The following is a 21,402-nucleotide window of genomic DNA, read 5'->3' on the forward strand; positions in this document are numbered from 1 at the left end:
ATTTTTTCCTGAAACTTATTTTAATTTATAAATATTACTTAAAATATAGTGTTATAATTTTTGGTACTGCTTCATTTGTTTTTTCCCTCATTATCACCTTTCTCTTTTACTTTCACATCTCCCCTTTCTGTTTCTCTGCCACCTACATATTTAGTCATTAAGCTTTCTTGTGACCTATTATGCTTCTGTCAAAGTACTATAGGAGATAATAAGATAAAGAAAATTACATAAATCAAAGATTTGCAGAAAGAAAATGCAGATGATATAAATGTACACCTCCATATTTTATAAATATACAATACAAACATATGAAGCCAGAAACTACACAACAGAAACACATTCATAACAGTTTCAAAGTAAGTGTTATACAAAAATGATTGATTCCGCAAGAGGAGAAAGGCATTAGGAAGAAGTCAATTCTTAAGTTATTGCTGATAAATGGAAAAAATTCCAATAAGTGAATTGAAAGGCCAAGAAGATTTGTGATGATAAGAAAAATTAGTAGATAATTATGGTGAAAAATAAAAGAATAGGTAAGAGTCTTATGGGTTTGGATGTAAGGGTATAATGAGTACATGTGGCAGAGATAAAGAATTGAATATTGGCTAAGGATTTTAGATTGTCCTAGAATACCAGGAGCCTGCCATGGTTTGGCAGCAGAGAATAGCTTGGTGAGAGATGCAAACACACAACTCATTTTCCGTCCAGAAAGATGGGCAGGAACTGATACTGCCTCCAAGTTTCATGACTCCTCACTGATGTCTTTTACTGGCAGGCTCATTCCCATCCACACATGTGAACCATTCTTCACCAGAGTGGGAAGTCTCCAACAGCTTAGAGACTTCCTGTCTCACCATCCAGCAGAAATCACATCTGAGCCTCCAAGACATGGCAGATGGGAGCCCAAGCAGAAGTGCCAGACTCCTGTGTTCCTGCTGTGTCATCCTACATCTCACTCTTGGTTGCCAGTCAATCACACGCTAGGACTGGTAGATTTGTACTTGATTATTTTAGCTCTAGTTTTTCCTGCTGCCTAACAAAGCTGGTTCTCTCTATGATGACTTACCAGAGTTGAATACCAATCTTCCCTCTGTTCTAAGGTGCTGAGGCTTCACCTTGCTCTGAACATTGTCACCTTTCTGGTTCTGATAAAGAGAAAGCTTCTGGAAGTTTTGTTCTTGGTTCCTTCTAAACATGCCTTTCAGTTTATGCCCCACAAGAGTTATCTCCCCTTCCTCTTCTATACCCAAGCTGCTTCCAGAGAACCAAATTATAAGAAAAGACAGAATTACTAAAGGAGATGTCTTAGTTTTCTATCTGTGTGATGAAGCACCATGACCAAAAGTTGGGGAGAAAAGGGTTTATTTGTCTTATACTTCCACATCATAGTTCATCATCACAAGGAGGTCAGGACAGGAACTTAAGCAAGGCAGGAACCTGGATACAGAAGGTCATGCAGAGGTATGGAGGACTGCTGCTTACTGGCTTGCTCCTCATGGCTTGCTCACCCTGCCTTCTTATAGAATGCAATGTCACCAGCCCAGGGAAGGCACTGCCTGCAATAAGCAGGAACCTCCCTCATCAATCACTAATTAAGAAAATGCCTTACAGCCAGATCTTATGGAAGAATTTTCTCAATTGAAGTTCCCTCTGTTCCAGCATGTCAAAACTAGCCAGCACAGGGAAGTATACAATCTGGAGTTGCTGGTAATGAAATAGGCTGGTGAAAATTATTGTTAAAGGAGAAGTGGGTGAGAACAAGATTGGCAAAGGAAACCAAGACAAAATGTGAAGGCAAGCATTAAATGTAAATTTGAGTACAACTTTTCCTTTTGGCCTATGAATCTCGCTCCTGATATTTATCCTGATAGTAAGATCTCCAAAAGGAAGAAAATGCAGATAAGCCAAATAATGCCATGGATTATTATTTATAACTTCCAAATAATAGAAGCTCTAAATGCCTAAGTATAGGAGGCAAACTGAGTAAATAGCATTGCACAGAAAAACTCAGTACTAAGCTGTTGAGAAAAGAATAGAAAAGACTCAAATACTCAACTCTCATGTGGAGTTGAGTGGCAGAGGCTGACTGCTAAATAGCAGTGGTCTTGCTGCCTTGTATGTGAAGGATAAAAGAAAAATCCTGGTTCTGGAGAGATAGCTCAGTGGGTAAGTGTGCTTGCTCTACAGGATGAGGGCTTGAGTTCAAATCCCCAGACAAAGTTTTGTGTGTTTATCACTTCAGCACTGGGAGAGAGAAAAAGGTGGTCCTAGGAGCTTACTGGACAGACAGCATGGTTTTATTGATAATCTTCCCAGTCAGTGAAAGATCCTGTTAAGGCACTAAGGCAAAATATCCAGCATATTGTTCTGGGCTCTATATACCTGCATAGGCACATACACTTGCATACTCCTGTGCATACACTGCCTGCACAAAACTCAACATCAAAAAATAATGCTTAAAGAGGGAGGGTGGCACAAGGGATGGAAGGGGGAGAAAGCCCAAAGTAGCAATTAGTTTCTTACAAAGCTAACACTTCCCAGGTGCGAGAGATTCTCTTTTGCTAAAGACTGTGATGAATCTCTGAGTATACCCTCTACATAGTGTTGACGTTGGACCCTCTTCATCCTCTATATTATAAACTTAATAATAATAAATGGAAGAGAGGCTAACAAAAAAGTCCTAAAATAAAAGTAAACAAATGAATAATCTCAATTGTATTTCAAGTAAGTGACATGAGCATCCTAAAACAAGATTAAAAGGAAGCCATGTAACATGAATATAGCTTTGACTAGACCCCTAACCTGAGGCATGGTCAGGGGGAGTTAGGGTGGGTGGATGTGAAGTTTAACCAAGTCCATTTTTGTTTTTTGTTTTTGTACATTTATTTTGTATAGTTATGTCTATGAACAATTCTTAAAAAATAATTTTAGATGTAGGTAGTATAGAATTGGGCAAATAAATAAATATATTTATGTTGTGAGAAGGCACCACAAAGGTCAAATTGGGCAACATTTCATTAAAGAAAATAGATAAATGGACAGTAGGTGTGGTGGTTTGAAAGAAAATGGCCCCCAAAAGAAGAGGCACTATTAGGAGGTATGGTCTTTGGGAGTGGGTGTGGTCTTGTTGGAGAAAGTATATTACTGTGGAGGCAGGCTTGAGTTCTCCTATATGCTCAAGTCACACCCAATGGGACAGTCCACTTCCTGTTGCCTTCTGATCAAGATGTAGCCAGCACCATGTCTGCCTGCATGTCACCATGCTCCCTGCCATGAAGATAATGAACTAATACCAAGCACCCCAATTAAATGCTTTCCTTTATAAGAGCTGCTGTGATCACCGTGTGTTTTCACAGCAATAGAAACTCTAACTAAGACAGTGAGCATAATGGCCCATTATGTGACCCCAGTACTAGGGACAGAGGCAGGAAGACCACACTAAGTTTGAATCTAATCAGGACTCTAGAGAGAGTTAAGCCAGCCTGAGCTACACAATGACACCTTGCCTCAAAAAATTCAAAACAGCAACAACAACATTAACCACATACACCTCAAAAAGAAAAAGAATAAGAGGATGGCTGTAGTATAGGAATGTGCCAGGAATGTTAATGCACACCTTTAATCCCAGCACTTGCAAAGCAAAAGCAGGCTGATCTTAGGCTAACTGAAATTAGCTTCGTCTGTATAGTGAGTTCCAGACCACCCAAAGAATAAGACTTTGGCTTAAGCCAGTGGGGGGGACAATTCTGCATATTTTCTCTTTCATGTAATATTAGTGTGCCAAGTCATATTTCCTCAAATATCTTCAGATTCAATAACATTCATTTGTGTGTGTTTGTGTATATGTGTTTGTGTGTGTATTTATGTATGTGTGTGTGTTTGTATGTATATTTTATTTGTATGTCTGTACGTGTGTGTGTGTGTGTGTGTGTGTGTGTGTGTGTGTGTGTTGGTGGGTGACTATGAGTCAAAGAATTACTATGAGCAAAGAAAAGACTGCAGTAGGCAGAGAGCTGAAGAGACTGTCTTGAACACAGTCTGATCTAACTGCTCAGTTTGCTCATTCTGGCCTAATAGATGCTAACACCCCTGGCTCTGCATACAGCACTGATTCCATTATCAAAATAACCTTACTGAGCTTAGTCTACACTAAGCAATTTGTCACAATCAAACTGTGGAAAAGTCCCCGCTCTGCTTACAATAATGCAAGCTTCAGGGGTGGGATGTATGTCTAAATAGTCAAAGGCTTGCCTTTACCATGTGGAACAAATCTTGTACCTCTGGATCTGATCACACAGATGGCCTCAAAACCCAAACCAACAATTAAAGTAAGGATGATAGGCAAATAGCTGCACTTCATAGCTGGTTATGCATATTTGCTTGCTGTGGAGTTGCTGAAAAAGCTTTCTGATTTGCAATACCTCTCTTGCTGGTGTAGAAACAAGAAAAAGCCATCAGAACAGAATATCAAACAAACTGACAGCAAACAACTCTCCACTAACTGAATGAAGATGATTCACACATTCACAGTCACTGAAAAATAAATCTTCTAGCTCTGAAAAAACAAAACAAAACAACAGCAACCAAAGCTCACACTATATCAAAACAGTTGAAGCTGAACCTCCAGGGCAGCACATGAGCACTGAAATTTTAGTACTTTCCTTTGGATGTTCAGGTTCAATATAGTTGAGAAAAAGTGACTTTGAGGTTCCATGTGCACATGTGCTAAGGCAATTTAGTTACAATTACAGCATCTAACTACCACTTCACTCTAAACTGCAACTGTTCTGTTTTATGAGGTTTTGCTAATATTTTAACAGCTTCTCTCTAACTCCTAAGCAATATTTCTATGTAACTCCTATGAAATACACAAATATTTAGCAAAACAAAAAACTAAAATCAAAACAAACAAAAAACTTTGCTATCATTATATCCTCAAGGAGGTTCATACTCAGTATCTGAAACTTCCATCAAATTGAAAATTCTAGCTCCATTGCTACTAAGGTGTAAATTCAAAGCACTCTTAATCTCTAATATAAAATAATTAAGTCAGTCATGTAAGTGTTAATCAACACTTTAATCCAGCACTCAACATCACTGCTTTCCATTCACACAAAACATCACCCAGCTTCATTTCTGGTGAATACCTTGCTTGAAGGATGTATCATAAACAGCTGGAAAGTATCAAACTAGTGAGACTCAGCAAGCAAGATGACATCCTTTTCTGTATCAATTTATCTAAATTTCACTTTTAAAATGCATACTGAAAAGTAGTCTCATTCAGATGTGTACCATTTCTACATCTATAAAATTCCATTAAAATCCAAAATTTGATTACTTTAATGAAGAACTGTAGAGGGATTTAGCTCTTACCTGCATTGGAGCAGATAACATCTTGAGAGTTCTTGCACATTTGGTTGCTGATTTTTTTTGTCAGGTCACACTTGGCTGGGTACTGGCAAGCTTCCCCAGACCAACCCACGTCACACTTGCACTTGCCGCAGTCACAAGTACCATGGCCTGAGAAATCAACAACATCTGGTGAGACTCAGATTTTTTTTTTAACCAAGAACTTTTAAGGGTGGTGTTGCTTCTGCTATACTATATATTAGGCCCTCGCTAGGACTCCTCTTGGATATCCTACTGTTGCCCTACATCATGGAAATTTTGTAGCTTTGGATCTGCAGGACCAGCCCCTTCATATACTTCATCAGGTCATAGATGGGATAGATGTTGAGGTGAGTCAACTCATAGCCCTGTTTCTGGGCCTGGATGGTAGCTGGGTTGGTCACCTCACCAGCTCTCCACCATCCTTAACACCAGTGCAAGCTCTCCAGCACTGCTCCTGGCTAGGTTACCCAGTGCTGCCCTCAGCAAGGGGTGGGGCCAGTTCTGCTCTCACACCCTCCGTTAGCTTACCTGCACCCACACCCAGCAGCTCTACTGTTTTACCCAGGCAAGGTGCAGGACCCACTCTCCTGAGTGTGGCAGCTGATAAGAGGCAGGACCAGGTCTCCCATCCTCATGTCCATAAGGCCAGCTCTTCCACTTGCCACATTGGTAAGAGGAGGTGGGTAAGGTATCTCTCCCTCACCCATGCCACCACAAGGCAGATGAGAGCAAGACCAGCTCAGCTCTCTTATGTTGACATTCTTGGGGTCAGTTCACCACCACCACCACCACTCCTGTCCACAGGGTCAGCTCTATTGTGCTGACCAGACAAGGTGCAGGGCCTGCTTTACAGAATACTTCAGCCAGTGAAGGGTGGGCCAATTCTGTGCAGCCCTATTCTAAAAATAGTCTTTGGTGATAACAGGAGTCATGGACATCAACCAGACATGGCCCTTGGCAGCAGCCCAGGCCCAGACATCATCATGGTCCCAGGTGATAGGCAGGCCTTATCATCCCTTTCCTTGCCACCTTCACCTCTTCAGATCTACCCCTCTCCACAGGACATGAACCATTCTGCCCCCTCTCTCTCCCACACCCCACCATATATTTGCACACCATAATGGCACCCAACCTATTGGCACCAGAAGGCATTGGGAAGACCCATGGTTTCTTCTACCCACCCAGGGCAAGTTGCCCCAGGCAAGCATGCGTGTGTCCTTCACTCACCTAGTTCTAATCCTGATATTTCTTTTATGCATATATTAATTATCACATGGAATGGCATAGACATTAAAGTGTGCATTGTGATTCTTATTTTAATTACAAATTTTTTATTCATTTCTACATACCAACCACAGATCCCCCTCTCTTCCCTCCTCACACCCCCCAGCATATCCTCCCCCCAACCTACTGCCCATTCCCTCCTCAGACAAGGTAAGGCCTCCCATGGGGAGTCAGCAGAGACTGGTATATTCAACTGAGGCAAGTCCAAGCTTCTCCCCCTGCATCAAGGCTGTGTGAGGCATCCCACCACAGGTAGTAGGCTGCAATGCATTGTGTTTCTTAATGAAGACATTTGGATCCATAGTCAAAAAGAGAAGAGCCACATCCTCATTAGTTTGTCTCAGTCCTCTCTGTTCTCAATCATTTTGCTTTTAGGCTGTGATATTTAAATGGTTATGAATACAGGCTTTATTAAGTCCTATTTGAGAAAGCATATTAATGTTTCTGTTGTCTGTTCATCAGACAGCCCTAAATTCAAATCACATAAAATTCTTTGTCCAAGGATTTACAGATTTCAAACTCAAGTGGATATGATGGAAATTACTGAGGTAGTCATCCATCAATGTTTGTCACCTTGTGTGGAGGACTATAGTTTATAACTTCTGGGAATAAATTATGACACTTTCTGACCTCCCTTGACCTTTAACTGGGCCTGGGAAGTTGAGTAGTTTTGATGGGTTGTAGGGAGCACATTCCTACATACTCAAGATAATAATAGCACTATGTCTTAATGTCTGAAATTATATAACCTCATATCAGCAATCTTTTGATGTGGTAGGAGAGCATCCAGAAGGTCATTCAGAATGCATTGATCAGGGGCTGCCCATTGTGTTCATCAGACTGTGAACCTATGACTGGCTGAAGATTAAAATTCCTCTTCATGGGATCCAGTCTATGTACATGTTTCTGTTTCTATCGAACTTATCCAAAATAATCTTCAGAAGAACTCTAATTAAGTTCATTTTATTCACATGTATCACTTTGTGTTCTTTTTTTTTTTGTATTTTTCTTTTTCTTTTTTTGGGTGGGGTGGGGTGGGGGTGGTATGCAAGGGTGGGAGGGTAGACCTGGGAGGAGTGGAAATCAAATGTGATTGATGTGCATTGTACAAAATTCCCAAATAACTAACAGAAGTATTATGTTGGGGAAAATTGTAATGAATCATCTTTCCAACTCAGAGTGGTTCCTAGCAGAGTCATTTCCTCTGCTATTGGTGCTCAGAGCTTGTGTGTTTTTTCTGTTTAGAATAAGAATTGCTTTCATATTGCCTTTGGATTTTAGTTGAACATTTTAGTTTTATTTAAGAAAATCTAACTTGTATCTATATTTAAGATAGTATTTATTTATTTATTTATTATTCATTTATTTGTGTGTGTGTGTTCTTGCATAAGAGATTATGCCTGTCCAACATCCAGTCTACTTATAAAACTGTTTGTTAGGTTTTAAATCTGGGACAAAATGCTGAGGTGGCTATTTAACATATCAAAGTGGAACTGGCTGCTGGTCCTCCCTACATCCCTCAGTCCCTACCTGTTACAGGGTCCTCCTGGCTAGCATACAACCCTACCCTAACCTTCTCCAACCCAGGACCTGGGCTGCCCTTCCACCAGCTGCCCTGCCCTGTACAATCCAACTATTTTGGTTTCCTGGTCCCTTTCACCTACTCTCTTTAGGCCTCCTAGCTGCTACAACTGATTTCCCCTTTTCTCTCTCACCTCACCTCCCCATCTCCTCACAGGGCTCAAGGACACATCTAGGGACTCTCCCAGATGTCCCTGATTCTGTCTATGCCCTTCTATCTATAAATAATCTTTCTCCTCCACAATATCTAGGAACAATCACATTCCTTTCCTTTTTATTTTTTTTCATTCAAGTGCTGAAACCCAGAACCAATCATGCTCTTTCCTTTTCTTTTATTTTCTTTTCTCATTCACTGTTAAGCTAAATTCTTGAAGTGGAAAGCTTTTTTCATTTGGTAAAGAATCTTATCATTATATTGACTTTTTAATGGTACTAATGTGTTAGGTGAACTTTATGTATTGCTACTTTTCCAGTTTCATTTGAGACATTTCTGATGGTTAATCACAATAAAAAAAATGGTGCATATCAACAGCAAAGGATGTAGAATTTACTCAGAAGCTAAGCTAAATAACTATGGCATTAGTGATTGATTCAAGAATAAAATGATTAACCCATGATTCTTTTACGTTGCATGGAACACCTTATATCCTAATTTAAAGATGTGTATGTGTGTTAGAGATAGCCAACATTTGATAGTTTTTGTGAGTTAAAAATACAAAATTTTAAAGAAGGATATTAAAAACAGAGAGAAATAAAGGAAACATACAGAATAGGAAGATATAATCTATGCCAAACTGACTCCAAGTGTCATCAGTGGAAGCAAAGTTCTAAGGAGTTTATTCCTCACAGTGGCCCTGGGAGACCCAAGTTCTATTACAGCATGATTTCTTCTTACCAAATTCCACCTTGAAGACATTATTTCCAGGCAAGAGCATGTCATGTTTATAGAAGCAAATGTTAGGACTTCATGTATTACATTGTTCAGAGAATCACCTCCAAACTTCTTTCCCATCATGATAACACATTTCTGTGAGTCAGAGTGTGACCCCTAATCCATGTGACCTAGAACCAGGTTCACATTTCTCAGGTCTAAAGGTGATTTTAGATAGTCCATGGCTACATCAAGTCCTAGCCAGAAAAGTAGCCTTCAAGCCTGACTCTACGGAATAGACAGTTCTGTTGTTTCTTTTCTAAAACTTAAATTTCCATAACTCTGAAATTCAATATTTAAATAAATAATTCAGCATATTTGAGAACAAGTCCATTGACCTTCAAATAAGTTCTAAGGAGTCAAGAGAAAACAAACACACGAAACAAAAATGTCAGAGAAGAGCAAAATAAGACCCAGCTAATGCAGTGGGAACAACATGTGCAAAGTTCCTTTCATTATTTGCAGGCTCAGCCATGGTGATGTCAGTTACAGAGAAAGAAGACAGCCTGCAGTGAAATATGAAATCAATACTTCTGTCCCGAGGAAGAACTCTGAGACCTAGTCTCCTGGGTGAGTTAACTCTTTACTCCTATGGTGATACAGAAAGGATTTTATGAAAGAGTAATCAAGCCACTGTCTCTGGCTCATCACTTCCTGATGGATTTTAGGAGGGCAATGTGAAGGGATTATCCTCTCCCTGAACTGCTGGTGAGTTCCTTAGAAAGTATGATAGTTTGAACATAATTGACCCCCATAAGCTCATAGGGAGTGGTACTATTTGGAGGTGTTGATTGTTGGAGTAGCTATGGCCTTGTTGGAGGAAGTATGTGACTGTTGTGGGGTGGGTTGAGGTCTCATATATGTCCAAAACACATCCTGTGTGGTGGTTTGAAAGAAAATGCCCCCCCCAAAGGGAATGGCACTGTTAGGAGGTGTGGTCTTCTTGGACGAAGTATATCACTGTGAGGGTAGGCTTTGAGATCTCTTGCTCCAGCTTTCCTCAGTGTGACTGTCAGTTGACTTCCTGTTGCATGTAAGATGTAGGACTCTCAGCTACTCCAGCACCATGTTTGCCTTCATACCACCATGCTCCATGCCGTGATGATAATGAACTGAACCTTTGAAACTGTAAATAAGCCACCCAGTTAAATATCTCCTTATAAAAGTTGCCATGGTCATGGTGTCTGTTCACAGCAATAAAATCCCTCACTAAGATAGAAGTTGGTACTAAGGACTGTGGTATTGCTGTGATAGGCCTGACCATGTTTTTGTTTTGAGGAATTTGGATTTTGGGAGTTTGTGTTGGGAAAGCAGTAAAGTACTCTGCTTATTGAGAAATACCAGTAAAAGCGTGGACGACAGTGGTGCTAAGAGTGATTTGAACTGTGAGGAGATGACTCAAGAGTTTCAGAAGAGAAGAATTTTAGTATGTTACCTAGAGATTATTCTTATGATATTTTGGTGAAGAAAGTGGCTGCTTTTTGCCCTTGTCCAAAGAGTCTGCCTAGGTTAAAGTGAAGAGCTTTGGATTAATTCTTTTGACAGAGGAAATTTCAAAACAGCACAGTAGTATATAGACTCTGTGGTGTGGTTATTAGTGTCAACTCTAATGGGGATTTATAATGAAAAGGAACAAGCTGAGCAAGGAAAAATATCAAATGTGTAATTTTTGCTTGATAACTGTTTTGTTATATGTAATTTTACTATGTTAAAGTTAAAACCTTCCTTTTTGATTAGACAGGAAAGGGGAAATGATATGGGACATCTTTCTGTATGCTATGAGTATGTGTTGCTCCCATCGGTTAATAAAAAAAGCTGCTTTGGTCTATGGCAAGGCAGACTATAGCTAGGCAGGAAAGTCAAACTGAATACAGGAAGAAAGAAGGACAGAGTCCAGAGAGACTCCATCCAGCCACTCAAGGAGCAAATGCCAGCAGACCGGTAACACCACAGCCACTTGGCAATACATAAATTAATAGAAATGGATTAATTTCAGTTGTAAGAGTTAGTAATAAGCCTGAGCCATCAGCCAAACAATTATAATTTTTTAAAAATGAGGAGAAAAGGAGCACCAGGAAGTGGAATGGAGCTAAGTCCTGTATTCAAGGAGATAAACAGATTAAGAGGTAGAATAAAGGAAGTAGTGACTTCAGGTCAAAATCGAACCTAGCTAAGGAATTAAAGAGACACTTAGAGCCTGGTGTGGTGGTGTACACCTTTAGTTCCAGAACTCAGAAGACACAGGCTGGTAGATCTCTGAGTTTGAGGCCAGCCTGGTTTGTAGAGCAAGGTCCAGGACAGCCAAGCTTAGGCAGTGAAGGTAACTATTGAGAACAAAAAGCTGGTGAAGATGTAATTGAATGAGGGGAGCATGTTCCAGCTCCAGTAAGCACCAGAACTTGGCAACTTTAGCCACATGGTTCTGGATTTAAGGATAGAAGAAAGAGGCTATAGAATCTCTCTCAGTGACTAAAGAAAACTCCTAAGTTCAGCCATGTGTCAGGGGTGTCTATTAATTGAGACCTAGAGATGCCAATGTTTGAAGCTGTGAATGTGAAGACTGGATTTCATTGGAGACGCCAAGATAATGGAGATGACAGAGATGGATGGAGCTAGGATACCTTCACAGGAAAGCTGCTAACAGGAAATGGAAACAGCCCAAGAGAGGGAAAGCTGAAAGGAGTTGGAGTTTTGAAGAGCATTTTAACATCAGACATGGAGATGCATTGTGGTGATATTTTATTTGTGCTTTAATAAATAAATTTTGCCTGGAGATCAGGGGAAAAGGCCAGCCACTTTAAGTAAACAAAGACAGGCAGTACATGCCCCTAATCTGATCACTTATCAGACAGGGTCTCTCTGTGTGTTGAAGGCCATACTAGGAAACAGATACAAGTAAAATAAAGTATAAATAAATAAAATAAAGTATAAAGTAAAATAAAGGAGATGCATGCCTTTATTACCAGTACCAACCATAGAGACCTGGAGGTCTTTACAGACAGGCAGTGACACGGAAGTGAGGTAGCTGGGCTAAAAGCCAATGAGAGGGCAGAAAAACAAGGCATATAAAGGAGTGAATAGACAGGAAGTAGCTCACATTTGGAAGCTGCAGAGTTGGTGAGGTAAGGTTGGCTGGTGGCTTTCCCTATTTCCCAAGTCTCTAAGGCTTTCACCCCTTTATTTGGCTCTGTGTTTTTTATTCAATAAGACCATTTAGAAATTCATCTACAATGCATAGAGTTTGGAATTTGCCCAGATGGTTTTTGGTCTTGCTTTGGTCCAGTATTTCCTCACTAAGCTCTCTTCCCTACATTTTTGAATGGTAATGTGGTAATGTATATTCTATGCCATTCTATGTTGGAAGTATGTGATCTGTTTTTTATTATTATTTTGATTTTCTAGGGGATTACAGTTTAAAGATTGCATGAATCTCAGAAGAGACTTTGAACTCTGGACTTTAAAACATTGTTGAGACTGTTATAAACTACGGAGACTTTTGAAGTTGGACTAAATACATTTTGCATTATGATATAGTTACAAGCTTATTGTAGGCCAGGGAGTGGAATGTGGTAGTTTGAATATAATTGGCCCCCATAAGCTCATGGGCAGTGATACTATTAGGAGGCATGGCTTTGTTGGAGTAGGTATGGCCTTGTTGAAGGAAGCACTATGGGGATGGGCTTTGAGGTTTCATATATGTTCAAGCCACACCTTGTGTCTCAGGCCACTTCCTGTTGCTTTCAGGATCAAGATGTAGCTCCTTCTCCACTCTCAGCTCCTTCTCCAGCACTATGTCTGCCTGCATGCTGCCATGTCCCACCATGACAATGATGGATTAAATCTCCAAAATTGCAAGCCATCCAATTAATTTTTTCCTTTATAAGAGTTGCCATGGAAGGGCCAGGCAGTGGTGGCACACACCTTATTCCCAGCACTTTGGAGGCAGAGCCAGGCAGATCTCTGTGAGTCTACACAGCGAGATCCAGGACAGGTACCAAAAACTACACAGAGAAACCCTGTCTCAGGAAAAAAAAAAATTGCCGTGGTCATGATGTCTCTTCGCAGCAATAGAAACCCTAAGACAGAAGGCATCCTAGAGCAATTCAGAAATTGGATGCATTTATATGTACGGTAACTATTTCCAACTGAAAATAAAAATGTTTTCAGTATTGAAAATATTTCTAAATCAATTAGGCATTTGTGTATATCAATGAAAAATTATTATACTTTCCTCTGCTTAACAAAAGGAGGGAAAATGAGGAAAGATAGCACTTTTCTTTCTTTCAAATCTCTTATCTTGTAGAGAAATTGAATCCCAAGATACATATCACAAGGTTCATGTCTACTGATAAGCAAGTATACCACACATAGGCCCAGGATTATGAACAATGACTCTGTGGCTTAGAACCCATGCAGCAATTGGGCTAAAGTGCCACAAAGAAGGCCCTAAAGAAGTAAAGTTTTTAGCTCTTCTAGGAATCAAATATTATCTCAGAATTCAATGTATAAAAACATAAACACTTCCTATGTGATGGAGCCTATTTCCTGGCTGCAACTCTTAGAACTAACTTCAACTAAAATGCAAGGTTTATTAGGTATTATATATTACATTTGTGTGAGTTTGGAGCATATTGATACATACTATATCAAAGGACATTGAACAGTAGCTGCTACACATATTTAAAGAGTAAGCCAACAAAAGACTTGTTTCAAGAGGAGGTATTTTATTGTCACTGTGAACAATTGCCTAATGATAAAGGGCTGGTTGTTCTGGTATCCTCTAATCAGTGATAATTCCTAAACTCTCCTTGTATTGAGAACATTCAGAGTTCTGAAATGTAGCAATACTTTCACTGTTGCTGTTTTTATACAATGAGTTTTAATTCGTGATTTTCAAACAGGTTCTCATGAGTACTTCAAGACTACATGTTACCAAAAGGACACACATATAGACACCTATGTTCACAGGTGCAGCTCATGTGACAGGGCTGAGTTTCTTGCACTATTATCCTGGATTTTGTGGTAATTCACAAGCACCTCAGTGGTCAAGTTTCCATTCACCTCCTTGCATATAATAAAGATTGAAAGAACATTTGGAGGTCTTGCAAGTGTCCTGCTTCTATCTAATGTTCTCACCATTATCTTCAGCTTTTATGTTGCTCACAACATTTTGTGCAATTTAGTGGCAATTTTCTATTTTGTTTATTCTCAACATTCAATTCTTTAACCACTGAATTGTTCCTTCCCTTCATTTATTTATAAGAGTTTTCATTTCTGTGTGTACTTTGTATATTATTTCACTTTCCATAGCAGATCTAATAATATTACTGTTAAAATTCAGCTATCTTTGAACATGAACAAATTTTCATGTTTCATATTGCTTATTTGGTGTATATATATATATATATATATATATATATATATATATATATAATATTCACATTTTTGCTTCTTGTATCCTGAAATTAACATTTTATGGAATTTCTAAGGATCTCTGTCTCTTTTCATCTAAGCAGAGCTTATTGTGCAGCTATTTCTTCTTCAGAGAAGTTTATATACTTTATTAAAGGGCATTGAATAGTAGCTGCTACACATATTTAAAAATTAAGCCAACAAAGGACTTGTTTCAAGAGATGGTATTTACTCCTCAAGGGGGAAGGGAGGCTCATCAGACTGAGGAAGCCAGACTGAGGAATCTAATGAAACATATAAGGCCAAAGAAGCTCATGAAGATCCCAAGATTCACAAGGCACATTTCTAGAATCATATGCATAGTAAGCAGATGCTAGAGAAGAGGAACCTGCTTGAAAGATGTGAAGGGAATTTTGGTGACACAGCTTTTGTGAGCTATTAATTATGCTGGGAAAGACTTTCTAGTACCTTTGAGTCAGCCATGCTCCTGGACATGACCACTTACTAATGCTCTTCTAAATAACCCATAAACTCATTGACCCACTGTGGTAGTATTGTGTTCCCCAAAATATTGTGTACCTTAATAAACTTATCTGGGGTCAGAGAACAGAAAAGCCACTAGTTAGGCAGTGATAGCACTCGCCTTTAATCCTAGCATTCCAGAGGCAGAAATCCATCTGGGATCTCTGTGAGTTCAAGGCCACATTGGAAACAGCCAGGCATGGTGACTCATGCCAGGAAGCAATCCTTTAATCCTAGGGAGTGATGGTAAAAAGCAGAAAGGTATATAAGGCGTGAGGACCAGAAACTAGAAGCATTTTGGCCTGGTTGAGCATTTGACTGGTTAAGCTTTCAGGCTTTAGAGCAACACGGTTCAGCTGAGATTCATTCTGGATGAGGACTCAGAGGCTTCCAACCTGAGGAAACAGGACCAGCTGAGGAACTGGCAAGGTGAGATAGCTGTGGCTTGTTCTGTCTCTCTGGTCTTCCAATGTTCACCCCAATAACTGGCCTCAGGTTTGACTTTATTAAGAACTAAGCTAGACGTGAGTAGAATAGTTTTTGATATCTGCCATTCAGTGCTTGTTTCATGTCTTCCCAGAAGTCACTAGCAAATACATTTAACATCAAGATATGAACACTAAGTGTGCTGACTTTTCTTCAGGTACCACTACTCAACCCTCTGTTGTATGATATTTTGTTTGTGTTCTGACAAATAAAGCTTGCCTGGAGATCAGAGGGTGGAGTTAGCCACTAGTTAATAATAGAGGATGGGCAATGGTGGCTTACACCTTTAATACCAACACTTGGGAGGCTCACACCTTTGATCCCAGCACTTAGAAGGCTCAAGCCTTTAATCCCAGCACACTCTGGAGGTGGGGACAAGAATATAAGGCAGATGGAGACAGGATCTTGCCCCCTTTTGGTCTGAGTATCTAGAGATGTAAAAAGTCATTAGTGGCTGCTCTTTTGTTTCTCTGATCTCTCAGACTATTACACTGATATTTGACACATGGTTTTTACTGATAAGACTAATTAGGACCACACTTCATCCCTCTCAATAAATGTAGCAAAAGAATACATGCTTATATATTAATACACATGTATGAATATGCATTTTCTGTGTGTATGATTATTTAACACATACAAATACTCACAAGCATCAACAAACAGTTGCTGTGGCATGTTCTGTGTGTCCTGTGGGAGCCCGTTCTTGGGTTCCTCAAGGCGTTACCCAGCAGGTCCGCATAGAGGATGATTAGGACCACGAGCCTGAGTGCAGGTGTCTGAGATGGTCTGCACTTGGCTGTGCTGTGGGATGGTCTGTATGTCAAGTTGCTCTGATTGGTCAATAAATAAAACCGGATTGGCCAGTGGCTAGGCAGGAAGTATAGGCAGGACTAAGAGAGGAGAAATAAAAGAACAGGATGGCAGAAAGAGTCACTGCAGGCCACCACCCTGACAAGCAGCATGAAAAGATGCCAGTAAGCCACGAGCCATGTGGCAAGGTAGAGATTTATGGAAATGGATTAATTTAAGAAACAAGAACAGTTAGCAAGAATCCTGCCACAGCCATACAGTTTGTAATCAAAATAAGTCTCTGTGTTTACTTGGTTGGGTCTGAGCTGCTGTGGAACTGGCGGGTGACAGAGATTTGTCCTGACTGTGGGCAAGGCAGGAAAACTCTAGCTACAAACAGTTCACACTATTTCCCATGAGGCATCAATTACTTCTACAGTAGTGAGAACCTTTGTTATATTTATCTCCAAAATACTTACAGATTTGTCCATTCTACATTTCAAATATTTTCAGATTTGCCTTCAAACAGATCATCTAGAACAAATGCTTGTACACAAATCTGTTTTTCCCCTCTGTAAAATGCTGTTTCGATGCCCCCTTAAACAGGCTGTCTCTCTCTCCTCCTCCCTCAGTGTGGTCATGGAACTACAACTAGATTCATTTGTCACACTTTAAACTCTTCTTGAATTCTACCTACATCCTGGGTGATTTGTTTTAATTTCACTTACAGCAAACTTACTTTTTGTGGGTTACAGCTCAGTGGATTTTGACAAAGAATAGAGATTCATAAACACAGTTCCTATATAGCAATACCAACACTCCATAGAGTGCTTCATAGTTCCTGCTAAAGAGCCCTCTTTCTATCCCTTGGCAATGGCTAGGCAAGTCTGCATTTCTGTCCTCCAGGCCAAGCCTGCTTTTCAGCACTAGATGAGTAGAATTGCTTCCTAAATATATTTCTAAGTTGGGATTCTTGTGCTTAGCAAGATGCATTTAAGCTAATCTTGTATAAGTATAAATCAGTATTCATCAGAGCTTATTTTTTTCTTTTTAAATTGCTGACTAATATTCCAATGTATGGATTTTTTTCATTTTTTAAATTTATTTATTAAATTTAATTTTACGTATCAGCCACGGATTCCCTTGTTCTCCCCCCACCTCCCCACGCCCCCACCTTCCCCCCATCCCACCCCCATTCCCATCTCCTCCAAGGCAAAGACTCCCCTGAGGATTGAGTTCAACCTGGTAGATTCAATCCAGGCAGGTCCAGTCCCCTCCTCCCAGGCTGAGCAAAGTGTCCCTGTATAAGCCCCAAGTTCCAAACTGCCAGTTCATGCACTGAGGACAGGACCCAGTCCCACTGTCTGGATGCCTCCCAAGCAGATCAAGCTAATCAACTGTCTTATTTATCCGGAGGGCCTGATCCAGTTGGGGGCTCCTCAACTATTGGTTCATAGTTCATGTGTGTCCTTTCGTTTGTATATTTGTCCCTGTGCTTTTTCCAACCTTGGTCTCAACAATTCTCGCTCATACAAACCAATTGGACTCCTGGACCTCCACCTGGGGCCTGACCATGGATCTCTGCATCTGGTTCCCTCAGTTATTGGATGGGGTTTCTAGCATGACAATTAGGATGTTTGGCCAGGTGGCCTTCGAATACTTCAGAGATCTATTCAGAGGGCCTGATCCAGTTGGGGGCCCCTCAGCCTTTGGTTCATAGTTCACGTGTTTCCATATCATGAGGTTTGTAGGCAAATGGATGGATCTAGAAAAAATCATCTTGAGTGAGGCAACCCAGACTCAGAAAGACAAATATGGTATGTACTCACTCATAGGAGGATACTAGAGGTGGAACAAGGATGACTGGACTGCTTCTCACATCACCAGGGAGGCTACCTGGAAAACAGGACGCCAAGAAAGACACCACGAGGATCGCCCAATGACGGAGAAATGGCTGAGATCTACATGAACAACCTGGATATGAGTGGGAGTAATGAAGGGCGAGGGTCGAAGGAAAGAGAACCTGTGGGAGCAGGAGATTCCAACTGGATCAAGAACAGAGAGGGAGAACAAGGAATAGGAGACCATGGTAAATGAAAACCACATGAGAAAAGGAAGAAACAAAGTGCTAGAGAGGCCCACAGAAATCCACAAAGATACCCCCACAATAGACGGCTGGCAAGGGTTGAGAGACAGCCAGAACTGACCTACTCTGGTCAAACACCCTAATAGTCATGCCAGAAACCCCATCCAAGGACTGAGGAATCTGGATGCAGAGATCCACGGCTCCTGGAGTCCAGTTAGCGAGAAAGAGAAGGGTTTAGATGAGCGAGAATTGTTGAAACCAAGGTTGGATAAAGCACAGGGACAAATAGCCAAACGAATGGAAACACAATGTATGGATTTAAAAGAGTTTGTCCATTTACAGGTTGAAGGGCATGTGTATTGGCTTGAAATTCATAACAGTTGTCAATTAAACTGATTTATATATTTGAGTCCTTTTTTTTGGCTACACATTTTTTTGGAATAGGACTGCAATATTCAATAACAAATAGAAACATAATTGCATTTTAAAAGTCATAAAACTGTTTTCCAATGTGACTATAACATTTCTTTCAAGTATGTGTATGTATTGTGTGGTTTGAATCTAAGGCTTCTTGAATTTTAGCCAAAATCTTAACTATGGAGTTACATCTACCACCTTCTTAAATCATGCATTTATCAAGAGTATGTGACCTAATTTGTCCCTATCCCACAACCACAAAGTACTTGGAATAGTCCTTCTATTCTTCTGCTCTTACCTCTCTTCCATTTTCTTTTAGATTTCAATAATTCTAATAGATTTGTAGTAAAACATCATTGTAGTTTAATTTGCATTTCTCCAATTATTCTGATATTGGGTATTTTTAAACGTGCTTTATTTGTAATGCATATATCTTCTTTTGTTCACTTTTGGGTTGTTTTTCTTTGGTATTAAAATTTGAAATTTTCAGATCTTAGCCACAAATTTTCTGTCATAAATGTGATTTGCAAATATTTCCCCAATTTTTAGCTTATTTTCATTCTCCTTAACAGATTCAAATAAACACAAAATGGATTTGATTTCATTTAAATGCATTTTATCAAGTTTTCTCTTTAACAACTACTTAGAATCTGTCTACAAATTCTGCCTAATACAAAGTTTATTCTCTTATTATCCATAAAAAAATCTTGGGCCCTTGTGGTGTACCCTAATAAACTTACATGAGGACCAGAGGACAGAGCCAGCCATTAGATTAGACATAGAAGTCAGGCAGTGGTGACACACACCTTTAATCCTATCACTCGGAGGCAGAAATCCACCTGTATCTCTGTGAGTTCAAGGCCACACTGGAAACAGACCCAGGCAGTGGTGGCACACATCTTTAATACCAGTACTGGAAAGCACACATGTCTTTAATCCCAGGAAATGATGTCTGGGCAGAGAAAGGTATATAAGGTATGAGGAAACAGGAACTCACTCTATTTAGACTGAAGATTTCATACAGGTAAGAACTAGTGGCTGGATATTCTTTTTTTCTGATCTTTCAGCTTTTATCCTAATATCTGGCTCTAGGGTTTTCATTAAAAGACCATGTAAGATTCAAACAACAGGCCCCAGAACCTGCAGAATTATAAAATAATTGATTTTATGAGACTTCCATCTATGTTCTTAAAAATGTTTTGGCTGCAGAACATAATTGCTTTGATTTTCTATGTAAAATATAGAATTGCACTGTTGATACATAAAAAAAATGCTTTCAGAGATGTTACTGGAATTTCACAGAACTTATGGACATGAAATATCTTACTATTATCCAGCATAGAAATATAATAAAATACTTTTCAGTTTTGAATATTGTACCAGTCTGTATTTTGAGACACATTCCATTTTGAGACACATTTTGTTCTCAGAAATCATATTTTGGCATATTCTCTTATAGCTTACACATATCTGGTAATATTCACTGATGATTTCTGTGTCTATATTCTTTTTTATTTTATTTTATTTATGTGGTGGTATTCTAATTGTACTGAAATGTGATTTTGATTGTATGTTAATAAATAAAGTTTTTTTTTTTTTCAGTCGTGGACTGAAATGCTGAAGAAACCCCTCCCCCTATTTTGTTTTTTGCAAAAATCAAGGTATATTCTAGGGTTTCCTGGTTGACCTCAACAGATAAACTGAGATGATAGTCTTAGTTCAGAAATGATCTGAATGTAGATTTACAGTCTACGTGTACAGCTGGCTAAGTGAGATCGCTTTCACAGTTCTGCATGTATCCCATCGGCTCCCCATTAGTCACTGAACTCTTAAAACTGGTATTGTAACATTATCACAATGTTTTGCGCCAATTTTATAAACTTTACAGTGCAATATGTGTTCCTTTTCTGAGGCAAACCAAAGGTATATTTCTCAAAGTTCTGCTGCTAACAGCAGCGTTGATGGAGGATTTTTTATACATTTGTAATAGATAGAAATAAACCAGAAAGAAAGAAGAAAAAAAAGTGGTGGAGGAAAAGGTGAACATTGCAAGAATACTCAAAAGGGCTGAGAGTTGCAAACGCCAAGAATGGCTTTGCATAATAAATGGAATAGAACAGCTCTGAACTATTGCTTGCTTTTCATGGTTTGGTCTGACAGAATGATTGAATGCTTTTGTACAAAAATCAGAGCCTTAAAAACAAGGATTTGGTGAGATTGTAAAATGGTGTGCCACTTTGGCAAAACAGTTTGGTGGTTGGTCAAAATGCAAAACATTGTTACTCTGTTACTCAACAATTCTACCCTTAGGAATAAATCCTCAAACTACTGAAAATGTGCACCTATGAAACATGTACATGAAAGTTTACAGCAGTGTGTTGTTAATAGTAAAAAAGTTAAAACAACTCAAATAGCTATCGAATACTGGAGAGAAATAAAATGTGGCTTATTCATACAATAGAATATTATTAAGACATAAAAATGAATGAGAAACTGACAG

The 21,402-nt window shown here is 39.5% G+C and overlaps 1 protein-coding gene across 1 annotated transcript in view; it reads right to left on the reverse strand.

Moving 5' to 3' along the window:
• Window positions 1-21,402, reverse strand: part of Itgbl1 (integrin subunit beta like 1) — a 245,340-nt gene that overhangs the window by 127,707 nt on the left and 96,231 nt on the right. The window contains exon 3 of the mRNA XM_028868297.2: window positions 5,374-5,520. Within this exon, the coding sequence (XP_028724130.1) occupies window positions 5,374-5,520 (147 nt within the window). The remainder of the gene's footprint in view (window positions 1-5,373; window positions 5,521-21,402) is intronic.

The sequence above is a fragment of the Peromyscus leucopus genome, chromosome 9, assembly GCF_004664715.2.
Source record: "Peromyscus leucopus breed LL Stock chromosome 9, UCI_PerLeu_2.1, whole genome shotgun sequence".
In the NCBI taxonomy this organism is placed as follows: domain Eukaryota; kingdom Metazoa; phylum Chordata; class Mammalia; order Rodentia; family Cricetidae; genus Peromyscus; species Peromyscus leucopus.